This window comes from Ochlerotatus camptorhynchus, unplaced genomic scaffold (assembly GCF_037179485.1).
Source record: "Ochlerotatus camptorhynchus isolate MF236.1 unplaced genomic scaffold, CSIRO-AGI_Acam_v1.1 ptg000257l, whole genome shotgun sequence".
Lineage (NCBI taxonomy): Eukaryota > Metazoa > Arthropoda > Insecta > Diptera > Culicidae > Ochlerotatus > Ochlerotatus camptorhynchus.
Window position 1 is genome coordinate 662,624 of NW_027040747.1, and position 19,863 is coordinate 682,486.

At 39.0% G+C, this 19,863-nt stretch overlaps 1 protein-coding gene across 1 annotated transcript; it reads left to right on the top strand.

The window, feature by feature from the left end:
• Positions 1-5,483: 5,483 nt before the first annotated feature.
• Positions 5,484-19,444, top strand: LOC135705060 (all trans-polyprenyl-diphosphate synthase PDSS2-like). Its single transcript, XM_065226622.1, has 4 exons — positions 5,484-5,894; positions 18,265-18,591; positions 18,647-19,056; positions 19,117-19,444. The coding sequence occupies exons 1-4, from the start codon at positions 5,551-5,553 to the stop codon at positions 19,386-19,388; spliced, it is 1,353 nt and encodes a 450-aa protein (XP_065082694.1). The 5' UTR covers positions 5,484-5,550; the 3' UTR covers positions 19,389-19,444.
• The last annotated feature ends 419 nt before the right edge of the window (positions 19,445-19,863 follow it).

The window sequence follows — 19,863 nt, forward strand, 5'->3', positions numbered from 1 at the left end:
GTCTACAGGATCGATAAAAATATCGTTGTGCTCAGAAAACAAAGCTCTATCAGATGATGTATTAAAATCGGTATATTTTTCGAAGTTAAACAACCCAATTGATCTGAAACACACCGTGCATCATAAGATCAAGTAACTATTGCGAGGTATCGAATCAGGTAGGAGCGGCAGAACGGCAACAGGTTTTCACGGAGAACGCACGATTGTCTGTAGTGGAGAAGCCACCGAAGAAACCCCGAATTCATGTACGGAAAAGAAAGATAGGGATACGTCAGAAGAGGAAGAGGAGTCCAAAACATGTAAGCACGATCAACAAGGCAACAAGGAGCTAAAAAGATGAAGTGGGCAGTGGATGGCGTACCTTAGAGGTGACTCTAAGACCAGAAGGTCCAGAAGGAACGTTCTCAATTTTTTGGCTCAGCTCTGGTACTATCTTCGGTCCCTAGCTAATCGATGCACCCCTCGAAATATAGGAAAATCCTCGAATCCCTCATTCCATCAGTCAAACTTTCGTAGCGAATCAAAACAAACATAGAGTAGTACTACAATTTCGCCTAGAATGGGGTACTTTTATCGATTTGCTTGGACCAATGGGCTAGTTTCGAATTGATTGTTGGGCGTACTATCGAAAATCAGAAGAAGAACAGTAAAAACAAAAGGAGGTGTCAGAAACGGAAGTCAAAGACGCACATACACATTTCGAAAAAGTATTCATTCAATATGATGCACACAAATCAAGCGTCAGATGTCATACAAGCTTACATTTTAAATCATGTAAAGTTATGAGATATTTCATGAAATATTTCAAATGTTGTGAGCAACAATCAAATTGGTTCATTGCAAGTTGTTTGCTGAGTGGAATATTATGTCGAACATTGAATTAATTTGAGTTCAAGTGTGTCAGTAATGATCAAGACCAAACTGATCCAAAAAACATATCCCTGAGCGTAACCTGAATAAGTTTCGGATTCGTAAATTGTGCAGTTAGCACAATGATAGTCTCGAAAATTTCCTAGACTGACCCAGGATCGTACCCACTATCTGTAGGTTCACATTTACTGCGGAAGATGTCTTTGACAGTACCGTTAATGTGTTTGTTGTTTTAACAACTATAACTAGAGATCGTTAAAGTATGATTGTTGTACCGATTGTTAGAAAAAAATCTTACGGATTTTTTTGAGGTTTATGGTTGTATGGGGTACACTTTGTGAAAACTGAAAAAGGAACATGTTACAAAATTATGAAAGATTTTGAACGTAAATAACTCAGCTGCCCCTGGACCAATTTCAATAATTTTATCACCATTTGATGAGAAATATTTCTACGCAACTGCTACATTTAAGACTTTATCATTTTTCAAAATATCACTATTGAATATTGCACGAATGTACAACTGTTGCTATGATAATTAAAATTATCACCGATTACCTGCGAAAAGCAATTTCCCTAACGCAGATTTCAAAGTTGAATCTCATCCGGTCTCACCAAACGGTGTTTATTCAATCATCCCGTGGTAAGTGCCGGTCTACAGTACACAACGAAAGGCTCCCTGCAAGCAGCGAGCTGCAGCCAACATGAGCATCCATAGAAGCCGCACCACTATGGATCGGAATCAGTAGCTCTTCGTGAGTCGCTGCTGGCCATCTATGTCAAGCGCGTCATACTAAAGAGTATACACAGAAAGAACCCCGCTCAAATTCCTATTCCTACACAAAACACAAGCTCCTGCTGCTGTTAACAAATAAGCTTTATTATATAAGACCACGTAGTCCTACGTCACCATTGCGTACAACCCCATAGGGCTGTCCCTTGTAGTTTTTTAGATTTAAAATACAGATGGAAGCATGATAAAATACAGCCACACTATATAAAATTAGCCAACTGTACACCCAACCTTGGGGCAAGACAGCTTTTGATCATGAGTAAAATCGGAGTTAATTTTGAGTAACTCTGAGTAACTCGCGTTGCTCAACATAAAATACACATAGCAACCGATACTGTCAAGCAAAGCAACAACAACTTAAACGGTGCGCTTGCAATGGTTTACTGGGAAGACCTTTCAGCAATGAAAGGGCAATTGCACGTGTATGAAAGGAACTATAAGCTGCCCCCCAAATTGATGGAAGATTTTCATGGTAACCTTACGGAACAGTCAGAGCTGTCTTACTTTACTGCCATGCTGATGACGTTCTATTAGGGGGATTTTGTACAATCTCTAGGAGGGTTCCAGTCAATCGCAAAGGGGATTTATGACAGTCTCAGTAGAGATTCCGAGCAAGCCTAGGGGGGATTTCAGACAATTCCAGTTCGGTTTTCCAACAATATCAAAGGTAACTTTAGAAAATCCAAAGAAGGAATATTAACTATCCCAGGGAGGATTCTGCTCAATCACAGGAAGAATTTCACTCAATATTGAGGGAGATTCATGACTGTTCAGGGGGGATTCCATATAATCCAGTCAAACCAAAGGAAGATTCTGGACAATCCCAGTATTAAAAAATGGTATGTGATGGTTCCTACATCCTTTCGACGATCGCTCATTGAAAAACTTCATGTAAGTTTCAGAATAGAATCAACTATGAAGTTGGCCAGAACTAACCTATTTGGACATGGGATGAACAATTAAATAAAAGACTGTATTCAACAATGCTCCTTTTGTGTTAAATATCGATCAAAACAACAACACCAGACGATGCAAATTCAACCTGTTCCTGTTCAACCTTTTTCAACTCGTGTCTATTGATGTCTTTTTGCAGGAGTATCAGGGAAAACAACGAACGCTTCTGGAGAGAGTTGACCCTAACTCTGACATTTTCTAGCTAAATATTCTCAGAGATTTAAACCCCTCTTCCTTAATGAATGCTGGTAAATAAAATGTTGCTTATCACGAAAGAGTTTCCTCATTTCATGCATGTAGTGCAACAAAATATGAAACCTGTTTGACCGATTTTGTGAGATTGAGTATTAATTTTCATGAGCTAAATTAATCTCCTGAAAACATTTGGCCAAATTCATACTTCCTTAGTCTTGAAATCACACCATCTAGTGTTTCTTACCCTGGCAATTTACCAGAATTATCATTTCCCGATTCCCAGAAAACTAGTTTGACTTCCCGAGAAGCAGTTTATTTGTACGAAAACCATGTTAAACATATGTTAAATTAAAAATGACCACACAACTTTTGGGAAAAATTGATAGAAATTTCCGGAGAAAGTTTTACGAATCTTGTGCGAAGTCAGGAAAGCTTCCTGGCGAAGAATCTTTCAAACAAAATCGGTAGACGCTTCTAACACAATCTGTGGGAAACTCCCGGACGAAGTTAGGAGAGACTTCCATGCAAATTTAGGCAGCCAGATAAAACTTTCAGAATAATTCAGAAAAGTTTTCCGTGGGAAGTCCGGATGAAATGGGAAATAGTTTCCACTTCCAGCGGTAGGACTTCTGATTGTAATCTGATACTGTTGGAATGAAAACATGATGAAACTTCCGCTGTTTAATGGACGAAATTTACGGGAGAAGGTGGAAATTTATTGCAGGGCAAGTTAAAAAAAAAACTTCCAGGAGATGTTGGAAGAAACTTTCGTGCAAAGTCAGACGAAACCTCCCAGAGAAATCATAAGAATCCTTCCGAAGAAGCTGGTTGAAATCTTCAAGGGGAAGTTGCAAGAAACTTCCAGAAATTGTCGAAAAAATCTTCCGGGAGAAATCCTGACGAAGTTCAAGTTTTAATAAATAACTACCGAAAATATTTCCCGATTTCCGGGAAGAGTCTTCAGCTATTTTAAGATTCCCGGGTAATTATAAATGGCTGGGATATGGAAACACTAACACCACCATATCACCAAAAACTTCAAAGACATTACACTTTAGCCATCCATCCTAGAAAGCAAAAAAGACCTAAACATCCCTTGGCTTGGACAAGAGCCATCTCACTTGGATCTTTTAATGAATGAAAACTAAATCTTGAAATCAAAACATTCTGTCAGACGGGGATTGTTTGAACATTATTTGATGAAAAATATTAGACTACTTTGTTTGTTTTTGAGTAAATATTGAGTAACTCAAATTTACTCACTACAAATATATTAACTCTGAGTACAGTTGTCTTACCCCTAGCACCCAACCGAAGGAGGTAAGATTTGCTTACAAGTATGTGGGATTTATCATCGCAGGATGTTAGTGGAGAACACATGAACGGAGAGACTATACATATACCGAGCTGCGGTCCAATGCAAGAAAATGGAGAAAGAAAAATGTGGACTGTAGGATTCAGTAAGAGAAATCAATCATGCTGAAAAGAAGGACTCGAATGACGAACGTTGCGATTATCAGACCTGTTATTTCTCCACTGCTCTCTCCATGGCTCGAAATATTGATGGGCTACATTGCTTTTAAAAACTTTCGGTCAATTCATTCGTGCCGAATTAAAAAAAAAAAAATATTGTTCTTCTTCACATTTCAAGCTAATTGTTTATCGCATATTAGTTTATTGCGTGCTCTCAACTTAGTGTTCAGCGATGCACTTCCATAGTTATTAATTGAGAGCTTTCGATGCCTGTACCATTTTTGCATTAGTATATAATTGTGTGGCAAGTACAATCATACTCTATGCCCAGGGAAGTCAAGAAATTTTCCAACCCAAAAAATTCCTAGACCGGACCGGGAATCGAACCCAGCCTCCTACAGCATGGTCTTTCTTTGTAGCTGCACCTATACCGACAGAGCTAAGCGATGCCCAAAAATGCGCAGAATGTATTTAAAAACGAATTTATTCTGAAGAGTAAAACAGCTTGTTTCCATAATCCAGCATCCTGTGAAGAACCGACCAACATCAAATTTATTCATAAGTGTTCAACGTGTTCAACCGCATTCAACTGATGCGGTTACTGTGGCATTCTGCACCGTAGCCAAGAAACACTATACGCTGTAAACACAAATAAAAATAAATAATAAAAAATCCCTACCTTCAGAAATCTATTACCAGCGAAGCACAGCCAAAGTTCAACACGGTCTCTTGGATGGCCGTCGCCGTGTCCCCACACGTGTTGCACCGCGATCAAACTTACACGGTGGCTGCACCTACCCAACCAGCAACAACCAAAAGCACCAAAAGTCTATAAAATTGGTGTGCATCCACCACTAGTTAGTGCATGCTCGATTTGATCTTCGGCCTTTCTGCTCAGATAGTAGGGCCAACCAGAGCCAAGGGGGATGCACAGCACCCTGAGCCGCCCCTTGCACTCCATCAAGAGTCAACGGAAAATTTCGTGAGTGAGCACTAAAGGTCAATTCAGACAGGAGCGTGCACGTTAGCAGCAGTATGAGAGAGTCAACTAGCTCTAGTTGGCTCTGTCATACTACTGCATTGTCCCGCTCCGCTCCACGCGTGCTCGCTCACGTCTGAATACACCTTAAAGCTTCCATATGGGTGGCTGAGCTGAGGAAATGTGCTTTGGCGGGCAAGAGTGATGGAACGCGCGCGCTGCGAGCTCACTCGGCCACCGAGCCACGTGAACCTGGCAGGCAAATTCGAAAAGCGCAGTCTGCATCATGGCTCTCAGTAGGATGGTCGCAACGCGGTGTCTACTGCTCATTAGGAACGGTTCGGCTCTAACAAGTGTCCTTGGTGCGAACAAGCTTGCCGCTGATGTGCTGACGACGAATCAGTTCCGATGGATCAGTGCCAGCTCCAGGGCCGGGGAAAAGTTGGCAACGGCAAAAGTACAGGTCCAGAAGCACGATTGGAACCGGGCCGTTAGCGAGGCGGAACAGATCGTCGGTTATCCGACGTCGTTTCTGAATCTACGGTTTCTGCTCAGCGACGAAATTGCCAATGTGGCGCTTCATCTGCGCAAGTTGATCGGGAGTAATCATCCGTTGCTCAAGTCTGCCAAGTAAGTGTTTTGCTGCTGTGTGAATTTTTGGGGTGACTTGAAACTGAGAGGATTTCAGTTGTTTCGTCCAATGCTTTTTGAATGGGTTACATGATCGCGCGTGGATAATTGAGTTTCAGCTGCTTTCGGATGATCTTAGGTAACGTGCTCGAGAAGTGGTTGCGATGAAAGTAATGTGTTTGAGAAATTAAGTGAATGTGTTTTTGCACTAGAAACAAGAATCCAATCATCTAGTTTGAGGTGGGAATGAACATTTGATGGATTATGAATATGTACTGCGCACTCGGTCATTATCTCGAACGAACAGAATGGAATAACAGCCTAACTACTTTCAATCAACTGACTATGAAGCTATTGGTGTGCGCTAGTTCTGTTAGACTGGTTTGTGCAAGGACATTTCCAATACATGTAGTGAACCGACCAATAAACAATGTATGAAAGCGAACGCAATGATATTAATTCCGTCTATGGATAATCGATTGAGGTAGCGAAGAATTGCTTGCAGGGGTCTCTCTAATCAGGGGCGGCATATCATACTGGAGGTGGTGGGTTCGATTTCAGAACCTATATTGTTTTTCCTGGCATTGATGTTCTTAAGCCTGAGTATACCTGGTCTCAACTTTGTGTCATTTGAAACACTTCCACAGTTATAAATTGACAGCTTTAAATGTGTATGTCAATCAAGGAATGATGGAATTTGAATATTATTATTTTCGACTTGGATGATTTCCTAGACTGGTGTTAAAATCGAACCCGCCTCCTCTGGCTTGATAATTAGCCCACTTGCCATACAATATAATAATACAAAAATTGGTACAGGCTTGGAAAACCTTGAATTAACAACTGTGACCAGAGGTGGGAACGAGACCAAAAAAATATCATTATGAAAACTTATGGGGGACATTTTTTTCTCATATTATTTCTATATCATTTACCAGCTCTGACTGTGGCAGTGCTCAAAGAAGACAAAGTTGAGGACAGGCAAAACATTCCACTTGGGATGTTCCCAGCAAACAATTTGAGTTGATTAAAAGCTGGATAAACCATTTTTTAGCTGAAGAAACAAATATTTGGTTCAATAAGCTCTTGTTCTGTCATCAATGTTTGTTGGGTTATAGCTAAGAATAAATGTATTGTGTACTTAGCGGACCTTGTTGATCATAACTTATGAAAATATTTGAAAAAGAAAATCAATATTTTGAGACCAGAAAGCTTTTCAAGGCTTTTGGGTTTGGATTTATTTACAGGAAGAATTATCAAAACAATTTTGATGTGAATTGGAATAATTCAAAGGCTGGGCTGCTGTCAGGTGGGCCACATAAATTCATACAGCTTGGTCATAGGGTAGAGAACTACTTCGGCCTAATCGCCCATTTTGGGCCTATCGAGCAGAAAACTTCAAATAAATCCATGATTTCAGAGCTAACAAGTCAATTATGCCTTTGGTACGATACTTTAGTTAATAAGCTACCGAACGAAGTCAATGAGAACGCGTGATATGAATGTTTGCACCCATTATTCCCAAAAACAAAAGAAGCGCTCCGAGCGAATCATGTTTTATCTTCATTCGATAGGCCAAAGTGAATTCATTGGCGTTTCAATGGCGTTTCAATGTGTTAGGCCGAGTTTAGAATCCGTAGGCCGAGTTTGGCGTCAATAAGCAGTGTTAGACTTTTGACAATATCTCAACGATTGGTTTCTCTTTATCAAATCTTATGGTACGTTTGAAAGCCATCAGTAATAACAACATTCCGTTTAGTGCTAAACTGCGCTAGATTAAGAAAGACTAAGTGCGGGTTGTGCTTAATAGGCCGGAAATGAGGTAATTAACCCTATATTTAAAAAGTTAATGCAAACTGAATTTAAAAATATATTGTGATTAACATGCGTTTTGATAACTCTTTCAGATATTTTTTAGATCATTTTCGTACATTAAGGTGAAAGTGACCTATTGAGTGAATACAGTTTTCAAAAATGGTTTTCTCTGAGACTTGACTTCAGATTGCAAAAAGCTATCGTAGATGTTTTGCTTTTATTATTTTGCACAAAACGACAAGAGCTTTTTCCAATCTTAAGTGATGTCTCAGAGAAAACCATTTTGGATTTTTTTATTTACTCACTAGGTCACTTTCAGGGACCTCCCTTACAGTTGGTAAAGGCGCAGCTACAAAGCAAGACCATGCTGGAGGTGGCTGGGTTCAATTCCCGGTCCGGTCTAGGAATTTTTCGGGTTGGAAAATTTCTCGACTTCCCTGGGCATAGAAGTATGATTGGACTTGCCACACAATTATACCAATGCAAAAATGGTACAGGCATCGAAAAGCTCTCAATTAATAACTGGGGAAGTGCATCTAGAACACTAAATTGAGAGCACGCAATAAGCTAATATGTGATTTGCAATAAGCTTGAAATGCGAAGAAGAAGAAGAAGGTCACTTTCACCATAATCGCAGTTTTTTTTACTGATCTGGCATTTTTGTGAAATTTTATATATATGTATAGCTTGTATAGCTTGTTTAGTTTTGTTGTTGCTTTTTTGGTTATTTGTAAACAATTAGATTGCTATTGGGTTTTGAATTAAGGCAATCAAGGCTGTGTTTTGGCGTATTGAAGCCATTTTTGAGTTATTTAGATCATTTTGGTCTTACAGCATCTGTATTCAATATTAATGGGTCACTAGCTTATGTAATTCACTCAAAGTGGGTTGATATCGGCAAAAGTTTGTGAACCGGTGTCCTAGGGAATTCTAAACAATATTCTAAAGCAATTCCTAGTAGGCCTAATGTGAATTCAATGTTTGAGTAGAATTTTATGGTAATTTTGAAGAACGTTCCACGGGAATTGTGAGAAGAAGTCCAGGGAAATTCCAAAGGATTCCACTTTAATGACGATTCCAAGGGAGTTGTGTCGAGAACTTCAGATAAATTCTGCAATAAACTCTAAGTGAGTTGTGATAAGAAGTTTAAACACCCCCCCCCCCCCAACCTTAAAGTTTTAAAGTTTGCTTCAAAGGAATTATTGGGTGTTGGTTGGAAATGCTAACATGAAGCTTTAGTGTGATGATGTATTAGCTAGAGAATGATCTTTAGAAGAGGGTAGGTGGATAGTTCCGTTAGAGTACGGCAGTATGAAAATTGAATAGAAGTTGAAAATGAGCGAAGGGCCATTAAAGCGACAGTTTTTCAAGATAGACGCACATTTTTGCCTAGCCCGTACGATGTACGCGGGGACTTGAAGTATGTCTCCAAGTCCACAGGCAAAAATGTGCGTCTATCTTGTAAACTGTCGCTTTAATGGCCCTTCGCTCATTTTCAACTTCTATTCAATTTTCATACTGCCGTACTCTAACGGAACTATCCACCTACCCTCTTCTAAAGATCATTCTCTAGCTAATAAATCATCACACTAAAGCTTCATGTTAGCATTTCCAGCCAACTCTGAAAATCGTTAACTTCGCGTATGAAGTAACATAAAAAACACTTTGAATTATTGGGTGTTTTTTTTTGTCTTATGGTAGTATTCTAAGAGTAGATCACTTCGTAGTATTAGTTTTGAGTAAAATTCCAAGGATGTTTTTGGCTCTGAATTTCTGAGTAGAGTTCCATGGGATTGTGAGGAGCATTATAATAGAAATTCTAAGGAGAAGTCCATCAGAATGGCGAAAATAAAAAAAAGCCCTACAGAATTTTGAGGAGGAATCAAAAGAAATTCTTATAACATTTCAAGGGAACTCTCACAAAAGATTCAAAGGCGTCCAGAGTTAAAATTTCATGTGAATTCTGATAAGAAATCAAAGGGAATGTGTGGATAGTTTTGAAGGAATTCTAAAGAGAATTTCGAAGATAGTTTCAAGGGAACTATTCGAAGAAGATTCCAAGGAAATTCTAAATAGAATATCAAAGATCATCTAATAGCATTCCAAGTAGGGTTTGAATTTTCTGGGAACGAATTCCGAATATCCCGGCAAACTTATGTATTCATTCACATATTGCTTTCGATTCAGCTTATCTTGATGTCCACCGTTAAAATTAATCATTAGTTTAAAACCAAAGATGAATACTAAGATGAAACTGTCGGAAGAAAAACTTTCTATTTTAGTGTCCTCTTTCACGGTCCCTTTCATCCAATGAATACCCCCCCGTATTCAAGGTAATTTTGTGGTTTTGCTGCCCCCTCGGTAGAGATGAAATTTTGCGCCCATTTTTATCAAAACAAACACACCAAAATCAGAGGTGTCCCATTTTTTAATTACTCGATTAACAACTAATCGATTTTTTTTTGTTCGCTGTGCTGTCATTTTTCCACCAATGAGTTGTTGTAGAAGTGTTGTTGAGAAGTTGGAGAAGTTAATGCTTATATCGGCATGATATAACCGATTACAAATATTTTACTTTTCGGTTCGTTAATCGATTAATCGATAATTCGAATGAAAATTGGCCATCACTAGATGAATGTGAAACGTCATTTAAAAGATAAGGACCGTACATAAATAATGATACCAAGAGCAAATTTTCATTATGTCGTAAGTAACATTCGCACCAATCCGAGAAAAATAAGGTTTTGTTTTGATGACCGAAAAGTTATTCCTATTTCCAAATAAACACATATAATCTCATAGTGATAGCAATGTTAAACATATTTAGCAGGGTTTTAATCATACAAATGCAAATCGCTAGCTTTCATGCTAAAAAATACTGGTTTTTGAGTCAAAAGTTATTATACGTCGTTTGGTGGCCCCTATTGTTACTTTAGTCAAAGTGTATTTACTAGGATATTCGGGAGAATTATCAATTACGTCTCCTTACGTGCAGCCCATTCATCATTTTAGGACCACCGAAAATCATCTTAGCAACAAACAGTTCGATTTATTCACTTTAATAATGAGAAAGCGAAACGACGAACGTACACTTTTCACGAGTTTCTCAGCGCTGTTACTTAAGTCAAACGGCATCTCCATAGAAATTGGGTGACTTAAGTAACATCGAAAACTATTTTGATCGGAAGGTGATTACGTGGAAAAGCAATTTGACTGGTAAATAAATTTAAAAATGGGATTTGATCCTATATTCGGACAGTATATAGTGTAATAGCAGGAGAATCGATTGACACTGATAGCTCGACTTTGTTTACCTTTGTTACATTCGACGTAATGAAAATTTGCTCTTGATACAATTTGAAAGGGACCGGGGCTAATCACAAATTGCGTCCCCACGGTAACTGAAATAAACACAAGTGTTCACCGGTTGGTTGAACTGCAGCGCTGAAAGAAAACACGCACACCAACATCTATGCTTGTACGAACCCACACCACTGAGCGGAGGGTACAGCGCAAATCAAAACACAATGCGGTGTCATCACTCATCGTCATCACTCAGCTTTGGCAGCTTCAATTTGCGATTTCGCTGGCGTTGACGAATACCTTCTTTATAAATAGGACAGTAATCATTATTCCAACGTAATTTTTGAATAGAATGCGTGTAGCGTTGGCCAAGGGAGACGGCATATTGAATTACGTTTGTTTAGCAATACATTATATGCTTATAAAGATTATAATGAGCAACAGATTCGCAAATCATCAATTTTCGATTACTTTTTCGACGGGACGTATCTGCTATTGTAAAAAATGCATCTTACTGATACCGGTGGTGATATTGGAAACTCGTTCACTCGAAAGCAAAACATACTATATTACAAGCCCAGCTTGGATGTGTGCTTGTTTTCTCACGCATTTGGGACAATGTGTCAAGAAACGTCATGTGGATAATTGAAGTGAACGTGTTTATGCTCTGTAGATAAATAATTAAGCTTCCTAATAATTTGCTGTAGTTTAGTTAAAGTGGTTTGTAGGTCAATGTAAGATAATTAATTATTGAAATGTACACCGAGTGAAACAAGTTTATTTTTTTTATTTTTTAGTAGCTAAAACCATTTATTACAGTTCAAAGCGCCGAGTTATAGTCAGTCCAGGTTAGGCGAAATACCGTCAAGGAAACTGTAAGTTAAATTATATTCGAAATTGGATTGAATTATTTTCAAAGTGATTATAACATTATTTGTTAATTAATAGTGCATACCAACTACTCTATGAAGAGATGAACTAGCCTATGGCTAAAAATCTCTATAATAAAGAAAAAAAAAAAAAAAAAAAACTACTCTATGAGGCCCGTATAAGGTGAGAAAGGCCACTTATTTGGCTAAGTGGTAGCTTGGGTTTTAAAATATAGAAAATATAGTAATGATTAATTGTGTGATCTCGATTATTCTTGAAAATTTGTTAATTTGTCACTTCTTAATGTAGATTTGCGACTGGGGATGATTTTAGGCCCGTTTGCCTTTAGAGTTGAAGAGATTGGATTCGGCGGTGTGGGTTTCCGTTTCTTTCGTGACGTTAAAATCGTCGTTGCATGGGAGCAGTGGGGAATTCGGGGAGACGATGGGATCACATTTGCGGATTTGTTCTCGATGACATTGGTTTGCCTTATGCAGAATGTATAAATGTTGTACAGGTTGGACCGGTTCCGGGTCGTTTTCTGCCTTTTCTGAATCAAATGAGTGCAAAGATGGCGCAGTGTGGGTCTACATCATTGAACATCGAGCATGGTGAGTTTGTTTCAGTTGAAAAATATTCTTGTAAACTTTTCATCATTGTTGTCGATTCTTTGTTCCTGGCGAGCTGGCCTCAATTGCGCGTGATTTATTCAGTGAGTTAAGTTTCGCTCACTTCGAAACATAATTCTGAATTCCGGAAAGGATGTTCCGCAAAGTTCATTTCTAGATCAAATAAAAATAAAGCTGGTTCCCTTTTGACTCGTTGTGTGTTGAGTCCGCTGCACTAGACTTATAGCAAAGAGGTAACTCTAAGACTAGAAGGTCCCGAAATAACGTGCTCAACATTTTGGCTCAGCTCTGGTACTTCCTTCGGTCCCAAGCTAATCGATTCACCCCTCGAAACATAGGAAAATCCACTAACCCCTCATTTTATCTGTCAAACATTCATAGCGAATCAAAACAAACATTGTGTAGTAATAGAATTTCGACTAGAATGGGGTACGTCAATCGTTTGCTTGGGACCAATAGGCTAGTTAAGTAGTGAGCCAATTTAAAATCGTTAGTTTCGTATTGATTGTTGGTATAAGTTGGCCATCAATCTGTCAAAACGAAATTTTCATGATATCGACACTGAGCGTTCACAAGGATCAATGTCGAAAACGTAAACAATGGCTTCTTCCGTAAATTTCTCGTAGCTCAAAGTCAGTCTATGTAAGCCACCAATTCTATCGGATATGGGGACTCTCCCTCTAAATAATCATCGTGGTGGTTTACTTGCACACTTAGATTATTTTACCGAAATCTGTGAAATTTTACCGAAATCTCAACAGTAGAGCGTTCGGTAAACAGTTCGGTGATTTTTCACAGTTTTATTATAATTTTTCAACGAATATCTGTGAAAAATCACAGAAAATCTGTGAAAATCACCTAACTGTTCACCGAACGTTCAGCTGTTGAGATTTCGGTAAAATTTCACAGATTTCGGTAAAATAATCTTAGTGTGTGAGTGGTTTTCCATTCTTGAGATATTCGCGGAAAAAGACATTGTTTACATTTGCGACATTGGCTCGTATGAAATGCTATGGTTGCATACTCAATAAGCATTGACGTTGATGACGACTCTGCAACTCTTTTCTTCTATGGTAAAATGCCAAAAGCATCTGACAATCTGTGCATGAAATCTAGCGAACTTTGTCTTGTCTCTTCACTCCACCATGGTATCAGTGAGGCACCGTCTCTTCACGCAAAGCTTGACAGGATCTTATGAGATTTTCATAGGAGTGAAAGGATAAGGAAATTTCCACCATGTTTCATGCACAGACAGACGTTTGTTGATGGGGATTTACCATAGGAGTAAAGAGTTACAGAGTGGCCGAAAAGGCAATTTGCGAGTTTCAAGGTAATGCGGCCGTTCTTTTTTCGACTAGCTCTACACACAGAAAAAAATTCTGAATTTTAACTATCGCGTAAAATCTCCCTTCGTTTAATTTTGAGCTATACTTGGCATAAACAGCGAAATCTTTTACAAGCTTGCATACAATATTGCAAATGTATGCGATATTGCGCTTAAATTTACACGAAATATCGCGTAAATTTAGGCCAAATCTAGCGTTAATTTTATGTGCGCTATATCTCGCAGAAATTTACATGAATTTTTCGAACGATGCAGGGGGCTTATCAAAGGATTTTTACTAGTATTTTCAAATCTATCAGAAGCCAATCAAGAGCGTTATTAACCAGTAAGTGTGCTTTTAGTAAGTCTACTTATGAATGTTATGATTTCAGCACGAACTATTATGTTGTTGGATATTAACGTTTACCTTTTTATAAAAAAAACTAGGGTAAGTATGCCAGTTTAAGGCCTTATTGGTCCTCGAATTGGCGCTATCTTAAATTTCCCCTTTTTACATTATTTGATTTTTTTTTTGATATAATGTTCGAAAATTTCTTTTGTCGTAAATCCACGCAAACAAAACCATGATTTTTTTGATATTTGATTTAAGCCCTTGGGTCAAAAACTGTACCACTAGTGTCAAAACTGGTACACTTACCCTACGCAAAATAGATCTAAACGATCGACTCGTTTGTAAATAGTGCTTATGTTGAAAAAATAGCTGTCCCTGGTAGCTTTGAGTCAGCTAGCTGGGAGTCCCAGCCTGGGACCTTAGCCATAGTGGTCGATAAAAGTTTTAATAAGTAATGAAATTGGGTTGTTAGCGGAATGCTCAAATAAAACAGCAAAAAAGGTTATCTTCCATTTAATTCCACTTAATTAATTTGGTATGGATGACAGATACGTATTTCGACTACAATGTGACACTGATGAAGACTGCACATTGTAGGAAAAAAGTTTGTTAGGATCCTGTTTAGCCCCTCTTTTGCCTTTTAGATCAATCGTCCCACGTTTTTTTAGTACAAAGTAATTGGAGTAGTTATTTGTGTTGGGATTTGAGCAAAAAATTTCAATTGGCCGCAGTTGAGAAACATATGGAGGGTTGAATCGTTGAGTATTACAGGTATCGAAGCGTTTGGTTTGATTTATCGTCCCGCTTGCAAAATTCTTGCGAATGGAACGATGGTCACCTCAAAACACTGCAACCACTTGTTGCAAAATTTTTCTGCTTCGCTCTGGACTTCAAAATGTGTGCTGTAAACTCCTGATTTGCGCGGTCGTATTTTTCCTCAAAGGTTGATGCAATTGGTTCCGAACAATTCTGAAAAAGTTTTTTACGAAAAAAATGGTTCATATATCCTTCATCTATGTTTTCAAAAATAAAATTGAAAAAACATACCTGCACAAATTTAGAATTAGAAGAATTAAACGAGTATTCGCGAGGAGTTTCAGCACTTTTCTGCCATAACTACAGAAAAACAATACCTATCAGTTTCAAAATTGGGCTGTAAACAATTAAGGTAGCTTACCATGCCATTTTAGGATTAACGTTGGTGGCATAAAATATCGGCGAAAAATGTCTACTTTTTTAAATGCAAAAATTAACATATTTTTTTGCTGTGTGAAGCAAGGTGATGAATTTGTTAAATCCAGCTATATAGTTATAAAAAAGGACGTAAATAGTCAACGATAAACAAAGTCATAAGTTCAGAAGTGCTATGAAGTTATAGAATTATAAACCACTCTATTATCATTTTAATAGAATTGACTACCCCCTTGATACCCTTTCTCATTCTACAGCTTTTTTTTTCCTTTTTATTTAACGTCGGTCTCTGTTCCGCAATCTAGTGGCAATCACTGACGGACATCGATTGCCATCTATTGACGGCAATCGAATGTGCAGGAAGGCAGCTTCCACACCTACGTAGGATATCGCACCCATTCATCAACACACATGGGCCGGGACCAACGGCTTTACTTCCCTTCCGAAGGAAGACGTGACCAGAGATTTTTATGCCTCAGAAAAATCCCACCGACCTCGACTGGGATTGAACCCAGACCCATTGGGGTGAGAAAGCAGTCACGCTTACCACTACACCACCGGCGCCGGCTACATTTTACAGCTGGTATAATCAATTTGACAGATCGATGTATTTCTATACCACTTGAAATCACTGAAATGGGGTTGATTTTGGATGATCAATTTCCACATATGTTATGTGTCTATAGTTTAAAATGACCTCTTTAAGTTTGATATTTGACGTTAAGCATCTCCAACTATATAACATTTACAGGTTTTTTTAAAGGGTGACTTATGATCGGAAGTTCTAAAATAGTAGCTATTTACAGCTCAGCGAGATGTGGTTTGCTATTCCTGGAATGACATAGCGGTTGGTCCAATAGTCGCTATACTTAATTCTGGAACCAATCTGAGCTGTCAAAAAGCGAATCCAATCGAGCAGTACTGAATTTTGCATTTGAAGTATTGTGATCGTGCTATAATTTCTCGAGCAATACTAGAATATGTATTATTATTTCTATGGTGTTCATCACGGTTCATATGAAAAACCATCGTAATTGAGTTTACAGATAATAATAATGTTCGTGAAAAAAAAAATAGCAAACGATGCGAACGGAATAGCCAGAAGGAATATTTTCCCGTGGTCCGGTTTGGTTTGAAAACTTACGTTGCCATTTATTTGTTTTTTCTTCTCCATCAGACTATAAATATAGCGACTATAGTTGGTCCAATCTTTCCGAAACCACTTCATATGAAAGTGGACCACTCGATTAATGGTGTTTACTTTGCATGTATGCATGCATAGCATACAGGGAAACAAATTTAAATGTCCAAAAACGCTGTGGTTCAACTATCTCCAAGAAAAGAAGAGACAAAAGGGATATATAAAAATGAAATTGTTATTGCAATGCACATTCCAAAAATGATAAATAACAAAAAAACATTCCACATGAATACGCACAAATCAAAACCCATCTGTTTTGCCCCTTGTGCGTCTGTAACCTACCTCAATTCTACACATCTAGCGTTCAGAATCATACGAACCTAACTGCGACGATCGATTCTCTTCATAGCTTTCTCTGTTGTTAATATCTTGACTGGATTCACATTTCTCGGTGCGTTTGGTGATGCTTTTGCTAGCTAATTCAACCTTTCACTGTATTGTAATAATTTCAGAAAATAAGTTCAATGAACTGTGGTTTTGCGAAGAGAATCGTCGCACTTTAGGCCCTTATGCTTCTGAGCGCTAGAAATATTTCCATAAATATTCGGAGAAAGCAGTTAGAAGCGAAGCAACATCCAATCAAGGCAAGACAACGACCGATGCTGCGAGCGGCGGTCCGTTAAATGATTGAGCGTGTTAAACAATAAGCGACGAACCTCCAAGGGGTGTGGTCACTTCTTCCTTCGTTCCGATTGGGAAAGATGTAGGGCTTTCGAAGCAGTATAGTTAACAATCCGTAGATCTGTTCACGAAAAAATTGGACACCCTCTTCTTGCTTTATCAATACAACGTCAAATCAGATATTGCCGATTGTAGTGGAACGTCAAAATGCATGCTGAACACTGCATTAGGTCCTAAGTAACATTAGTCGATTCTCTTCGTCGACTTTCTCTTTCGTTAATAACTTGAGCACATAGCTGTTTGTCGTATAAGATGCTAGGTAGTTGAAAGGTTATTTTATCGATCTGAGTGCTGAAAATACATGGGAATGTCTTTACATGGCCGAGGGGATACAAAGAGAAAGTCGACGAATAAAAAAATCCATGTATATTTTCCCAGAACAACGTTATTTTCCTTTACAACTTTGTTTTAGACGTTATTTCGGTCAGATGTGATGTGTATGTGCTACAATTACAAAGACGCCATTTTGAAAATAAATTAAAACATTCAAATTGGCACAATTATGCAAAGTTTTATGCAAATCGGAGAAGGTCGAGTTTTTTTTCCATTCGTAATTTGGTGTGGAACTGATCTTTAAAAGGAGTCCACTTTTTTTCGTGTGCAAAAAGCTGTTTTGAAACCCGACCGATTATTAAATTTAAAATCTACGCCGTTGAATATTCACGATCGGTGGGCGCGATCGCTCGCTTGTTGTGTGGGGTTTGATTCCGATTTCTGAGATCTCAATGGAAATGTAAGAATTGAGAAATGCATTTACCTTGATTCAATTGCTGAAACCCAAACCTGTTCCACCAAGCATGCCAATTAATCTGAGAAATTTAACAGCGTTATTTTTTTTTTGATAACCGGGTCCAAAATAATACCTGCCAAACCAGAATGATTCACATTATCGCTCTCTCCTATATCGAGTTTTTTTCCGTCAGGTGTGTGTTGTTGAGCAGAGAGGTTAATTTTAACATATATTCAAATTCTAATTTCGCATTTCATAAACTTGAATATTCAAGGTCTCTGATCTACAACGACAAAAGCCAGCAGGCATGGGGGCTGATCATATTGCTAATTTCCAAGGCAGCTGGGCATACGGCTTCCGTGCCGGAGATGGATCAGGATCGCAGCGTAGGAGTACTGCACTCGCAACGAGCCCTGGCCGAAGTAACCGAAATGATCCGCAGTTCCCAGTTGATCCATCAGGGCGTAATCAACCTGCAATCGATGGACAATGCCGGGAATGATCTGAGCGGGGACAGTGATATGGTTTTCGGGAACAAGATTGCACTGCTGGGAGGGGACTACCTGCTGGCGCATGCCAGTAAGCAAATTGCTTCCCTAAGGTTGGTGTCCATGTAATAGAGGTGTGTAATGAGCGTTATAGGACAAATATTCTAGGAATCAAGATTTGAACATGCTGATGACATCCGCCTACCGGGACTTGGCAGAGTCCGCGTTCATAGGCGAAAGTGACGATCAAAACAATCCGCTACCATCGAAGCCGAATACACCAGCCCGGACAAACACCCCGGAATGTACACTGCAAGAGCTGGACTTTGGAGACGTGCGAGACAACATGGAGCCGATGCTGATCGACGGAGTCATGGGACACCCGGAGAAAGAATGGTCTCTCAGACACGTTCTGGGCGGTGGAAGCCTTCTGGGTAAAAGTTGCCACGGAGCTTTGATGTTGGCAGGACATCCGGATGAGCTGCAAAAGCAAGGCTATCTTTTCGGAAAGCACATGTCCCTGGCCTGGCAGGCCTCGATCGAGCTGCAACCGTTCCTGCTCAATCAGCTTCCACTAGGTAGGCATTTGCTTCTTATATCCATTTGAATTTCATTTAAAATTACTCCAACATTCCCAGGAAACACATTCAGTTTGGTGTCCGCGCCGGTCCTGTTCCACTTGGAGTACGATCCAAGCGTCTACGAATTTATCGAACAGGGCAAGATCTCAATTGAGGACGTGGACTATGCGGCTCTCCATCAGGAAATCATCCAGGGACCAGGGCTGGAGAAGACGAGAAACCTTCAGAAGAAGCACAGTATGGCAGCAATGAACGTGTTGGACCGGTTTCCCACCACCGATGCCCAAACCGCTCTGCAGAATATCATTCTGGCCATGCAGCAGCTGTGAGATTATAAACTTTTGAATTTAGCTTAGCGATATATACGTGCATATTTCGCGAATCTTAGTCTGAGAGTGTTTTGCATTTTGAACTTATGTTATAGGATTAACAACTCAGCATATTATGCGATTTACATACTGAACCTGTTGGGGGGAATAAATTTATAGAACCTATTTCGATTTAGATTCCAGTATGTTGATTTGAATGAAGAAGAAAAGAATTTCACTTGCTCCACAGAAACTCGTCTTTATTAACGATTTGATTCGATTAACGTACGAATGGGTGTGGTGTGGAGATTCGATACGCGCGCCCCTTTGCTACCCGGAGAAAAACAAACGGATGTCAATGAGGTCATCTTACATCGGCTTTCTGGTTTCGGTTTCTTCGATGTTTATTTAATAGAAAATTTCGACTGTTGGTTTTGGTTGATTTGTTGATATGCTTCAAGATGCGAGGCGCGACTTTGCGTTGTTTTCATGGAGG

Bases quoted from the DNA above. Each gene is read 5' to 3' on its own strand.
- LOC135705060 (XM_065226622.1), top strand. From the start codon at position 5,551: ATGGCTCTCAGTAGGATGGTCGCAACGCGGTGTCTACTGCTCATTAGG. The intron at 5,895-18,264 runs GTAAGTGTTTTG...TGAATATTCAAG, and splicing joins CCGTTGCTCAAGTCTGCCAA to GTCTCTGATCTACAACGACA. The intron at 18,592-18,646 runs GTTGGTGTCCAT...CAAATATTCTAG, and splicing joins AAGCAAATTGCTTCCCTAAG to GAATCAAGATTTGAACATGC.